The sequence below is a fragment of the Anastrepha obliqua genome, chromosome 4 (genome assembly GCF_027943255.1).
Source record: "Anastrepha obliqua isolate idAnaObli1 chromosome 4, idAnaObli1_1.0, whole genome shotgun sequence".
Taxonomy (NCBI): Eukaryota; Metazoa; Arthropoda; class Insecta; order Diptera; family Tephritidae; genus Anastrepha; species Anastrepha obliqua.
In genome coordinates this window covers 125,310,702-125,323,697 of record NC_072895.1, presented here as the reverse complement: position 1 = coordinate 125,323,697, position 12,996 = coordinate 125,310,702, and the positions used below count along the sequence as shown (strand labels likewise).

At 38.9% G+C, this 12,996-nt stretch overlaps 1 protein-coding gene across 1 annotated transcript in view; it reads left to right on the top strand.

The window, feature by feature from the left end:
• The window catches only part of LOC129244412 (mitogen-activated protein kinase kinase kinase kinase 5), a 74,933-nt gene extending 64,846 nt beyond the window's left edge, over positions 1 to 10,087 (top strand). Inside the window, exons 8-14 of the mRNA XM_054882033.1 lie at positions 4,593 to 5,706; positions 5,793 to 5,916; positions 5,986 to 6,339; positions 6,420 to 6,863; positions 6,931 to 7,152; positions 7,668 to 7,794; positions 7,867 to 10,087. Coding sequence (XP_054738008.1) covers positions 4,593 to 5,706; positions 5,793 to 5,916; positions 5,986 to 6,339; positions 6,420 to 6,863; positions 6,931 to 7,152; positions 7,668 to 7,794; positions 7,867 to 7,966 — 2,485 coding nt within the window. The 3' untranslated portion in view covers positions 7,967 to 10,087. The remainder of the gene's footprint in view (positions 1 to 4,592; positions 5,707 to 5,792; positions 5,917 to 5,985; positions 6,340 to 6,419; positions 6,864 to 6,930; positions 7,153 to 7,667; positions 7,795 to 7,866) is intronic.
• The last annotated feature ends 2,909 nt before the right edge of the window (positions 10,088 to 12,996 follow it).

Here is a 12,996-nt window from a genome sequence, read left to right as displayed (position 1 = left end):
TGTACCCCGTCAGTGTAGGACTTTAACCCAAACTAAACCTCCTACCGTCCATGTACCGATCCCCTCCCGGTACAACCGTTAAGTAATTCGTCGGGAAGGCGGTTGAACTCTAGGCTCTACGTCAGTTACACTTCACATGCAGTCCGTCAAAAAGTTGCATGTACTTTAATCCTCCCCCAGTTTTGTTTGTTACCGAAGCAAACCACCCCAGTTGGGCCTGTCCACCCCCTCCCACCATACTTGTCACACGACGACTTAAGAGTTCGTTTCTTTGTCAAGTATCGTCTGTTTATCTGCCGCTGACCTCAGATATGTCTGCGAGCTTCAATGCATAGATTATTTGGCTAATTGCGGCCGAGATCTTATCCCACGCATACTTTGAAGACATCATGATGTCCACTATGTTTCCTGGTACTATCGGATCATCTGATAGTGAATCTAAATCCTCTCTGATAGTCACAAATCGCGGGCATACAAAAAATACATGTCTTGCATCTTCCTCTTCATGGCATATTCGACATAAAGGCGAATCACGTATCCTAAGGCGATGTAGATACTTCTGGTAGCAACCATGGCCTGTCAAAAATTGCGTTAGCTGGAAATTAGGCTCACCATAGCTTCTATTTAGCCATTTTTCGATTTTTGGGATTAGTGTATAAGTCCACCTTCCCTTTGTCGCGTTTTCCCAACGCTCCTGCCATTTCAGCATGGATGTAGCCTTCTCTCTTTTTATGATCGCGGATATGTTACTGTGGTCCTGTTCTTTCTGCACGAACACTCTCGCTCTTTCTTCCGCCAATATATCTATCGGAATCATGCCTGCGATCACCATTGCCGCTTCGTCAGAGGTGGTTTTATATGCGCTTATCACCCTCAGTGCGCAAAGTCTGTAAATGGCTTCGTACGGTCTTCTATATGCTTTTACCTTCAGGGATTTTGCCCATACTGGTGCTGCATATAGCAGGGTGCATGTGATGACGCTAGATAATAGCCTGCGTTTGCTGCTTCTCGGCCCACCCACATTCGGGAGCATTCTAGAGAGCGCACTGAACATTCTTGATGCTTTGTGGGTTACATATTCCGCATGTGGGCCAAAACTGAGCCGGTCGTCAATTATAACACCCAAATATTTAAGCTGACGAGACGATTTAAATTTATGTGTGCCTATGCTGAAAGAGGCTATCTCTGGTTTCTTGCGGGTACTGATGAGGACCGCTTCCGTTTTCTCCGCTGCAATGGATAAACCTACGCTATCCAGCCAGTTTGTTACGGTAGCAATTGCAGTGTTTGCTTTGACTTCGATATCGCTCACCAGTTTAGCTACAATTACGAGAGCTATGTCATCCGCAAAGCCAACGATGTGTACATCTGTTGGAAATGGGAGTCGGAACACTTCATCATACATAATATTCCAAGCGTGGGGCCTAGCACTGAGCCCTGTGGCACACCTGCTGTAATCTTATACTTTTTTATTCCACCTTCTGTGTCGTATTCTAAAACTCGGTCGCTCAGATAGTTTCTGACAATATTATATATGTATGCCGGGACAGATAGCTTTTTAAGTGCCTTCAGAAGGTGCCCCCAGTCTGCTGAGTTGAAGGCGTTTTTCACATCTAAAGTCACTACTGCGCAGTATTGCTTATCACCGCCTCTCCATCGTTTGCCTGCGATCGCGTCTGTAGCAATCGTGACCACCTTTTGTATTGCCGCTGTAGTAGACCTTCGCTTTCGGAAACCATACTGGTACGGGGATAGTCCCGCCTCGCATTCAGTGTACGGCTGTATTCTGTTGCTAATAAGCCGCTCTAAAAGCTTGCCCATCGTGTCAAGGAGGCATAGGGGACGGTAGGATCCTGGTATACCTGGTGGCTTCCCTGGCTTCGGGAGCAGCACTAGTCTTTGCCTCTTCCAGACATTCGGGAACACGCCTTGCTCGAGACACAATTGCATCACCCTAGCAAATGTCTGGGGATTTTCCAGGATGGCTGTTTTTAATGCCATGTTCGGAATACCATCCGGGCCGGGAGCTTTGCGATCTCCAATCATTTTTGCTGCTTGTACAACTTCTTCAGGTGTTATATCATCAATGTCATTTATAGATGATGAAATGTATGACATTGGATCTGTTTTGCGGTGAGGAAACAGGGTCCGAACTATATTATTTAGCAAGTTAGGGCATTTTACTTGCGGCGCTTTAACAATTTTAGACATTACTACTCTGTATGCATTACCCCATATGTTTTTGTCTGCCTCGTTGCATAGCTGATTAAATGAGGCTGCTTTACTTCGCCGGATCTCATTTTTTAGCTGCTTTCGAAAATTTTTAAAATTTGCCAGCCTAATTTGATGCTCCGCAGTATTCCGTAGTCTTTGGCAGATCCTTCTCTCTCTGAAGCATTTCGCCCTTAGTTCTTTGATTGTGTCATTCCACCAGTATACTTGCTTCCGATGACAGCCTTTTACTTTCCGGGCCATCGATGCTTCGCAGGCTACTATAATGTCTTGCACAAGCCTATTTGCTGCCCTTGCTGCTGAATTCTCTTCTTGTACGCGCTCTATGACCTCGTTTAATACAAGGTTGAATAGAGGTTTATCCAGAGTTGTCAGCCTCCATGCTTGGTGCAGAGAATTACTAGCAGAGATATACTTGTTGTCTTCTTTTCCTTCCGGGATGTCTATAATTAGGGCTTGATGGTCGCTGTGGGTATAATGCTCGCTGACCTTCCATTTGACGCATCTAGCCAAGGAGCCACTAGTAAAAGTGATGTCTATTATGGACTCCTTACTATCTCTTTGAAAGGTGGCTGTTCTTCCATCGTTGGCTATGACCAAATCTAGCGGAGCGAACGCAGTATGTATGGATGTGTGTGTGCCCGTACATATATTTACACATGCATATGTATGCATTATTTATCACACTATGTAGATGTGTGTAAGTGTAAGCTTTGCAGTCTGACTTAAAATTTGCATGTAAACCGCTTGTTTTTTTATCAAAACGTTCCGTCTAATTTTTTCACTTCAAGATGACATTTATTTGTTTTTTATTCTTGTTTTATTATTCATTGCACTTTACGCCACAAGCAACAATGTGTAAAATATGAAAATTTGTTTGCCATGTGTGCAATCAGAATATTAAATGGCAAATAAAAGCAATGTGAGTGCTGGGGGGAATCTTATTAACTCACCACTCTCATTTACCTACACACACATATTCATGTAGTGTTTGTTAATTTCCCTCTGGGAATTGAAATGGCAAGTCAATCTATTTTTTGCAAACTTTTCCATTATTTCTGTTCGAAAATAATGCTTTCGGTGTGCATACATATGTACGAGTATGTTAAAAAAAATCTCAAATTTTTTGAAACTTAGTATACATACTTCTCGGACTATCTGAATTTTGGGCAACATATCAAAGGGCTTATCAATATTTATTTTCATACGCTTGCCTTTGTTTAGTTTTTTCCTAATTTTTTTTAAATTTTGCCGGAATACATACATACATATTTTCATGAAATAAGTTTATCTGCATATTGATAAAACAAATAAAAGAGGATTTTAAAATCGGTACAGTAACAACCAAACGACACAACCAAAATCACCAAACTCCACACAGCAACCAACAATATTCATCGTCGGAATAGTTTGAAAGCCTTCGCATGTCTTCTCAACATTTGTGTCTATGTGTGCTTGTTCCTTACGTAATTATATAATATTTTTAATTAACGTATGCTAATAATTTCGCATTGTTGTCGGAGCATAATTTCATAATTGAATAAGTTGTTATTTCGTTTAATAAACTAGTTTTAATTAACAAGAACAAGAAGAATAACATTACTAATATTTTGCGCTCATTAGTGTACTAATAAATACAATTAATTAAATTAGTAGAGTGCATTACCACAATTTCATTGCCCACTAACCGAACTAAAAACAAATAAAAAAACAACAACACCAACAATATATAGAGATTCACCATAAATAAGTGAATTTTTAGTAAAACAAATGCATACAATGACACCCATCCTCAGCACACCTCATCAAACTCGCCTCATTCCATTTAATTCATATTTATAAACAAGTGCATGAAGCTCGTTTGCTGGAAGAACGCCGTAACTCCAAAAAATCAAAGAATTCGATGAAAGTTTCCAAGTTTCTTTGTCTCCTTAAGTAAAAGTACAAAAAACTTTGCATCCAATGAGATAGATAACCCCATAAAATTTTTACTCACCGTAACATAAAGGCTGGCGGTCATTTTTGCATACTTATTTAAAAAAATATTTTGTTTGGTTATGGTTTGCTGTTTCCAGCAAATAAGCAACAACATTATAGCCAAAAAATAAAATAAAAACAGCTAAAAATATGTACTACTCTTTTAGGCGCTAAAAAAATCAATACCGTTCTCGAAGCAATCGATGATAATAGCCGTTCATTTGTCGCTTTTCTCTATTTTCTTTCTCTCCCTCGCTCTCACTCTTATGTTCTTCACCCTTTTGTGTTTGCATCACCGCTCAACCCAAATCGCCGCTCATCACTTTTTCCAATTCGCGTGTATGCTGATCACTGACTACTGACTACTGACCACATAATTACAGAGCCACGCTGCCATTAACCGATACCAAAGATTTGCTTAGCACCGAGTGCCACTGCTCTTTCAATGGTGGAAATGGCAACGGCAATGGAGGTGGAGATGGAAGTGGAAGCGGAGATGGAGGTGGTGGTATCAACGAAACCTCGGCGCCATCAGCGCCAGACGATATCAGCAGCTCCTCTACGACATCCGCGACTTCATCAGCAGCAACCACAACAGTGAATGGTGGCGGCGGAGCTGTCGGTTTGGGGCATTCTATGTCCGCCTACTTGGGATTAGGTATTGGCTTTTCCAATTTACGCACAACTTCAGTTGATGCGGTGGACAATAATGTCAATCACGAAAGCGGCGCTCGGCATCAGCAGATACAGCTACACCAACAGCAGCCACATTATCACCGCCATCATCATCATTACATGCACTACACCAACAACAGTAACAGTAGCAGCAACAGCAATGGGAGCCACGCTGGCAACAATATGCATTCACGCTCAACTAGCGCCATCGGCCTCTCGGCTTCTTCCTCTAGCATGACTAACGAAACAACAATTGCAACAACAACGACAATGAATGGCCAATCGCAACACACATCATTAACGTCATCATCGTATAATCCATTTGATAGTTTTAGTTGCGATGGCAGTGGTGGTGGTGACGGTGTTTTAGATGGTATTGTTAGTGGTACTAATGGTGGCGGTGTCAGGGGTGGTATAACAGGCGGTGTGTTAGGTGTTGATAGGAATGGCGTTAGTGGTGTTGGTGGTGCTGGTGGTTTTGGTGATGTTGGTGGTAGTGTCGGCGGTATTGGTGCCTCCCCCTCACCTTCTTCATCCACGTCTGCGTTTGCTCGTGATGTACTCATGCATTCCTCTGCTTCTACGTCGCATTTGTTCACAAATTTGCTGCGTAATAATGGCACCAATTATTTTAATAGCAACACTTCAGCTACCGATTCGGCAACAACCATTGGCGCAACGGCTGCAACAGTGACGTCGGCATTGTCATCGGCAACGTCCACCTCGACAGAATTGACCTCTGGCGAATGCACACCCACATCTACTCAGGCGATTGGCGGCAACAACGACAAAAATTGTGATTATAGACATGAAAGTAACCAGGTGTGTGTGTATGTGAATAACCTTACATTGTGGCGCATAGTCCACCCAAGCGTTTTACACTTCATACTTTTTCTTCTTTAACACAGAATGGTTTGGAGGACTCACCACGTCGCCATAGCTCAATGGACCAACTAATTGGCCTACTGAATGAGATGGGAAAGTCTTCGAGAACTCGTAGCCTCAGCGATGGTGGCACACAAGAGGATGAAAGTAAGAAAAAATAAATAAAATTTAATACAAATGTAAACCTATTCATTTCCGTACAATCTGATTTTGCAGTGGAGAAAGAAGCGCAGCCGGATCTGCTCAATAATACGCCTCCCGTGCCTCCTAAACGTTCCCATCGTCGTCGTCACACCCCGCCACGCCCTATTTCTAACGGTCTACCGCCGACGCCCAAGGTGCACATGGGCGCCTGCTTCTCCAAGATCTTCAACGGTTGTCCGCTACGCATACACTGCACCGCCTCGTGGATACATCCAGAGACACGGGATCAGCATCTGCTTATTGGCGCCGATGAAGGCATCTTCAATCTAAACATGAACGAGCTTCACGATGCGGTTATCGATCAGCTGTTTCCGCGGCGCACCACCTGGCTGTATGTGATCAAGGACGTGCTTATGAGTCTATCAGGTAAGCGAGCATCAAAACTAAATAATCAAAGGAGCCTGAGAGTTTTTTTCGAATATATTTTAAATATGTCCTTTTTATAGGCAAATCCTGCCAGTTGTATCGACACGATCTGATCGCGTTACATTCCAAACAAACGCATCGCTTCTCGCTGCACATGAACAAAATACCCGAAAGACTGGTACCGCGTAAATTCGCGCTCACCACCAAAGTTCCCGACACCAAAGGCTGCACTCAGTGCTGCGTCACACGCAATCCCTACAATGGCTACAAATATTTGTGCGGCGCTACGCCTAGCGGCATCTTCCTCATGCAGTGGTACGATCCGCTGAACAAATTCATGCTGCTCAAACAGTGCGAATGGCCGGCAACGAGCATACTGGGCGGGGGGCATGGCTGCGTTCTAAATGGTCACACACCCGTTTTCGAGATGATCATTACCCCAGAGCTGGAGTATCCAATCGTGTGCACGGGCGTACGAAAAGCGCTCAACGGATGCCTCAAGCTAGAGTTGATCAATATGAACAGTGAGACCAAGATTTTGAGGCTGATTAATGGATTTGCAATATTTACGTTGTTACTATTTCTCTCTAGGCGCAAGCTGGTTCCATTCCGACGATCTGGATTTTGATGCTATGGCAACAATGGTGCCGCGGCGCGATCTGCTGAAGGTGGTGAAAGTGCATCAGATCGAAAAGGATGCGATACTTGTCTGCTATGGCAACATCATACAAGTTGTCACGCTCCAAGGCAATCCGAAGCAACACAAGAAAATGGTGTCACAACTCAATTTCGATTTCAGTGTGGATAGCATAGGTAAGTCGGGCCACTATGTCAGATTATACAGATTTATGGTGGCCTTCTCACCAGAGCTTAATCGGTAGTGAAGCTTCAAATAAAAATCAATATTAAGTTGCTTAGGTAAGAAGAGATGGTTGGTTAAAGCACAATACAAGGATTGGGTTCGAGGTACATATATAGGAGCCTATAAAATACTCCCGATCACACTCGTTGTCGCATCTAGGAATTTATGCTGATGATGGACTCACAATTAGTGTAGTGGAAAATTTTGCGACTGTCACTACTGATACGTATTGATGGTTTTTTAAGGCCAGTTGTTGTTGTAAGAAATTGTTGAGGAATGCTGCTGGTGTTTGGATCCAGGCCGCTCCGGTGACACAGATCGGACTGAAGTCGAAAGCAAGTGCTCGTCAGCTCTTTATTTTGATAAAGTTTAGTCAAAAGATTTATGTGTTGTATTCCTATAGACAAAATATAAAAAAATAAATGAAAAATTATTACATTCAGTCTTTCGTTTTTCTTTTCACCAGTTTGTCTACCGGACAGCGTACTAGCATTCCATAAGCACGGCATGCAAGGCAAGTCGTTACGCAACGGAGAAATAACGCAGGAAATCAAGGATATGAGTCGGACATATCGACTGCTCGGCTGTGATAAGTAATTAGCATCGTCATTGGCATTGCACCAATTTCTTTCAATACTCACTACTCTTTTATTCTTATATTACAGAGTCGTCGCTTTGGAAAGTCAATTGCTGCGCACCGGTTCGCTGGGCAGCGAGGAGGGACATGATCTTTACATTCTAGCTGGTCATGAGGCCAGTTATTAATTAACTAGTAAATAACTATAGTTGTAGCTGTAAAAATGCAATTAACTATGTAAAGCAAGTGAAACAAAATATTATTCTTACCACTCAAAGAAATTGAACAAAATGACTTACATATACGAGTAAATATAAAAGGAAAATGAGAATGTGAAATTAAGTAAATGATGATCGGAAAATATAAAAGCACGGTATCATTAAAATTATAAAGCAAAAATTATTAAATTTCTAGTAAAAACATAACAAATAATTTATAAGTATTCTCTAGCGTCCTTTTTCGTTGTAAAATTGCACACATAATTTTTAGAGTTTTTACATTTCCAGAAATTATGAAATGTTACGCTGCGCTAATGCCAAAGCATTTTGAGATTAAATGGAAGCAGTCCAACATTGAATTTTGTTGGCATGCATTTTTTTATTGTACAGTATAGTTCGAGCAATGGAAATTAAGCAAGGTCTATTAAAAATAGAATAAGGAGCAAAAGAATTGTTAAAATGTAAACGTTTATACTGCAATCGCATAGTTACTTTGACATGTTTGCAAAAAATTTTAGTTTAATAGCATTTCTTAGCTGCGATAAATGCTCTGTTCGGTCGATACTATCTACTATAAATACTACATATACATATAAACTTAATTTAAGAATCTATTTTGTAACTTTTCACGCTATTTGAATACAAGGTATGTATTAGAAACGAAAAAGGGCAAATGATTATGTAAACAACAAAGTGATTGGAATATTATGAAAGTATGAAAAATAAAACACTGCGAGAAGTGGGTTAAAAATTATAAAGCCAATAACGTATTGCTTGAACATTATAGTAAATAAAACTAAATAAAAAACGATAAAAAACTGATTTCTATTTTTATGAACACAAGCACATAAAATATTTAAAATAAACTCACAACAAGCAAACCGATTTAGTAATACAATACATATATTTTAGCTAGGGCTGTGCGATCAGTCATCGTTCAAAACAGTTTCAAAATCACAATAAATTTATATTCACATTGTGATCCACTAATTTTAAAACGTTTACATAAATTATGCGCTTAGCCCCATTTTCCAGAGCACATTAATAGAATATTGAAAAAATGGACACGAAATTACAAACAAAAACAAAAAACTATTTAAAACTAAAATTAAATAAATAGTCAACAAATAAACCCCGAACATGTTATTTGATAAAGTAGATGATTGGATTTTAGATTAAATTAAGTAGAATGATAAATGTGAATGTTAAGCTTAAGAAAGTATATTTTTAAATATATATATACATATATGGGCGCATACACTCCACTGTAATCCGCGAATGATGTATTAAAACACATAAAACAATGGAAGGTGTGTGCGATTTAGCTAGGTTTTTCTTCAAATAATGTCGTTGTTGTAATTGCCTAAAATAATTCATAAACAGTTTTTGGACGTATGCTGCTGGAATGGCAGTCCACGGCCGAATGCGGCAGTCGTTCGGTGAGGTAGGCCTTCCGTAGTGGTGCGCTCCAATACTGCTCGTCTAAACTCCTCGGTAACAGCAGCAATAACATGAAACGCCACTTTTTTATATATATTTTTTATAACTTTTATTGCAATTTTGGTGGTTTCGGAAACCCGATAGATCGCACCACCTTGAAAATATATTTCATATATTTAACGAACAAACGAAACCCCACTTCGATCCTCCCACACCCCCGTACAATAAATTAACAAATTTATTAAATACAACTTTAATTAATGAAGAAAAATGAAAAATGTAAAATTAATTTTCATAGTAGGAAAATATGTATGAAAATATGGTATTGTTATATATATGGATAAAAACGTATATATTAAATTAAAAAGTTGGTTTAAACAGAGAAGACTTACAACAACTACATGGATTCAAAAATTAAAGCGGTCGCGGAATGTCAGAGTGCCGATAGGCGAAGACAATGAAGGAATCGTAGTGAATTTTAGTGAATTTTAGTGATACAATTAGAAATCGATAATTAGATATTTATTTTGACGAAAGGAAAAATACATGAATCAATATTTTAAGCTGAAATTAGCAGGAATGTAGTTGTAGAAGTACAGCAAGCGAACGATTTAATAAAAAAAAAAATATAAATATATATATATACATGTATATTAATTTTCTCATTATTTTAAGCAAAAATACAATTATTAAAATAGAGTTACTATACGCTATTGAAAATGTTAGATTTTAATGTTGAGAAAGAAATGTATTTTGAAGAAGAAAAAAATGGACAACAATAAAATAAAATGGTAAATTCGAAAATCAAACTGAAGTGCGATGTTAGACGTAAACGGCGAAGTACTGAAGTTGAAGTTTAATTCAGAAATTTGTACACAAGCAAATAGAGAATTTTTTGGTAAACAAGTAATGTAACGTAAGGTAGCGTAGACTGTAAAGATATGCACGAGTATGTGTGTATAAGGAGAGCAGCGATTTCTATGGGGTATTAGACATAAAATAATTTAAAAACTAGTATGAAGAATAAAAACACTATAGTTCGTTGAAAAGAAATAAAATACTAATTATGTGTATGTATAAAATAAAAATAAAAATAAAAAATACTTTCGTAGCCGCAGTATGAGGAAATGCAATGCATAAGTAATGGAACAGTCAAAGTTGGTTACAACGCACGAGAAAGAAAAAGTGAAAAATAAAATACAATTGAGAAAAAGATAAAATGCTGATTTTTAATTTGTATTAGTGGTGGGACTATTCGAATAAAAATTATTCGAATAATAAAATCTTTTATTCGAGAGGTATTCGTAATTCGAATAATATTTATTAAATTTTATTCGTTTATTCGAATAATGCTATTACTCACTATTCGAATACCTTACTATTCGAATACCTTACTATTCGAATACCACCTCACTATTCAAATACCTTACTATTCGAATACTTCACTATTCGAATATTTTTGGTAAATATTTACTTAGATTAGCGGACTACTAATCGGTTTCTGTACAAGTGCATGTACCTATGTATGCAAATTCAAAACCCACGCAAAGGCTTATATTAAATGAAAAAACTACCTACTTTTTATTGTGTCGGCGCTTTGTTTTTGTTTCATATTTTGGTAAATATTTACTTAGATTAGCGGACTACTCTTGCTTGAGGCGTGAAATTATTTTCTTTTTTCTTAGGTAACTGGCAATGAGAAATATATAGATGGACATTTCAGGCAAACTTTCCTTTGGGTTGAGTTTAGTTGGGGGAATTTCGATCGCTTATGTATACATATTTCCTTTGTATTTGTTTAAATCCCGCGCTTAGATCACTCATTAACAATCAAGAACCTCAAGCAAGAACGTTCAGCCAATCTAATCATCAATCAAGACAAATAAAAAAAATAATAATAATGCCCAGAAGCAAAGTTTGGCAACATTTTACAATCGTGGAAAATACCGGTGAGGCCTCCTGCAATTATTGTGGTGATATGCTGAAACGTATGGGATCCACCACTTGTTTATGGAAACATTATAACTTTAAGCATAAACTCAATTATGGAGTTGATAATCAACCGGAACCTTCGAGCAGCCGTGCTACAGATGATTCAGGAGAAATTTTGCCTCCAAACCGGAAGCGGCAGTCACGGGTTAGTACTTCAACCAGCAGTTCCACAAGTATTACCCAAGACCGCCAAGAACTAATTACCCAGGCGTTAAGTATCATTGGGAAGGTTGAGGCACATATAGTTCTGACCACAGATGGTTGGACTTCAAGGGCATTGGATTCCTATGTCACAATAACAGGTAAGTTGTTTACATAAAATATATTTATAGTTTGATTGCGACCAGTTTTCGGGCGATATTTTGTAAGAGTTAAGGCGAAAAAAGTTTCGTTTCTTACACAGCCGAAATATCGCCTTTATTTACCATTACATAAAAATAAAAAATTGTATTACACAAGTACTTTTTTGCTAACAAATTTCTTTGCAGCGCATTATTTTGATTCCGACTCGGCCCTTCATTCAATGAACCTGAAAACAGAAGAATTGAGTACAAGCCACACTTCGGAAAACTTGCAAAGCTTCATTCTGGACTCTATAGAGGAGTGGGCAATTTCCGCAAGAGCTTCAGCTATAGTCCACGATAATGCAAAAAATATTACAAACGCCGTTAGGAATTTGGACAACATAGACAGCGTTGCTTGTGCAGCACATACACTGCAATTAAGCATAAAAAAGGGCATGGAGGTGGAAGACTGCAGATATTTATTAAAAAAGTCATCAAATGTAGTAAGTTCCTTCAATCATTCCGCAAAAAGAACAACAGCACTGGAGAAACACCTTCAGCAACTTGAAAAACCCATACTGTCGCTGATACAAAGTTGCACGACAAGATGGAACTCCAGTTTTTATATGGTCGAGCGTCTATTAAGGCTGAGACCCTCATTGGTGGCAGTGCTCGCAGATCGAGAAATTTTTGATGGTCGTACGGCCCAAAAAATAGAAAATTTCGAGGACGAGTGGCTTAAGTTAAGTGAGGTTTCAAATTTGCTCAAGCCATTAGAAAATGCAACAACTGTTTTGTGTTCTGAGTCCAAAATTACAATATCTCTCGTTCAGCCCATCATGAATAGTTAAGTGAGGAAACACCTCAACGTGAACTGCAATGATACCAGTTTTGTAACGGATCTCAAAAATGAAATTTCATTTGACTTAATTCAAAGGTTTGCACTGAATACTACGTTGGAGACACGTTGCGTGGACCTATCTCACATCGCATCATTCTTAGATCCGCGACATAAGAACTTACTTTTTGAAAGTTCTGAGGAGTTTAGAACAAAGATCTTCACAACGGCAAAGGAAATTTATCAGTCTTGTTTGAACATGCCGTCAACTTCGGTCGCAGATGATACTCCAACAGTTATGGATATACTTCTTGGTGGGGATAACATAAATGAAATGCAAAGTGAGTTTGAAAAGTATATTTCTGAGCCTCAAATTAACCAAAATTTAGAGGCGAGAGCTTGGTGGAAGGATCACGAAAAGCAGTATCGCATCCTTTCACTACTAG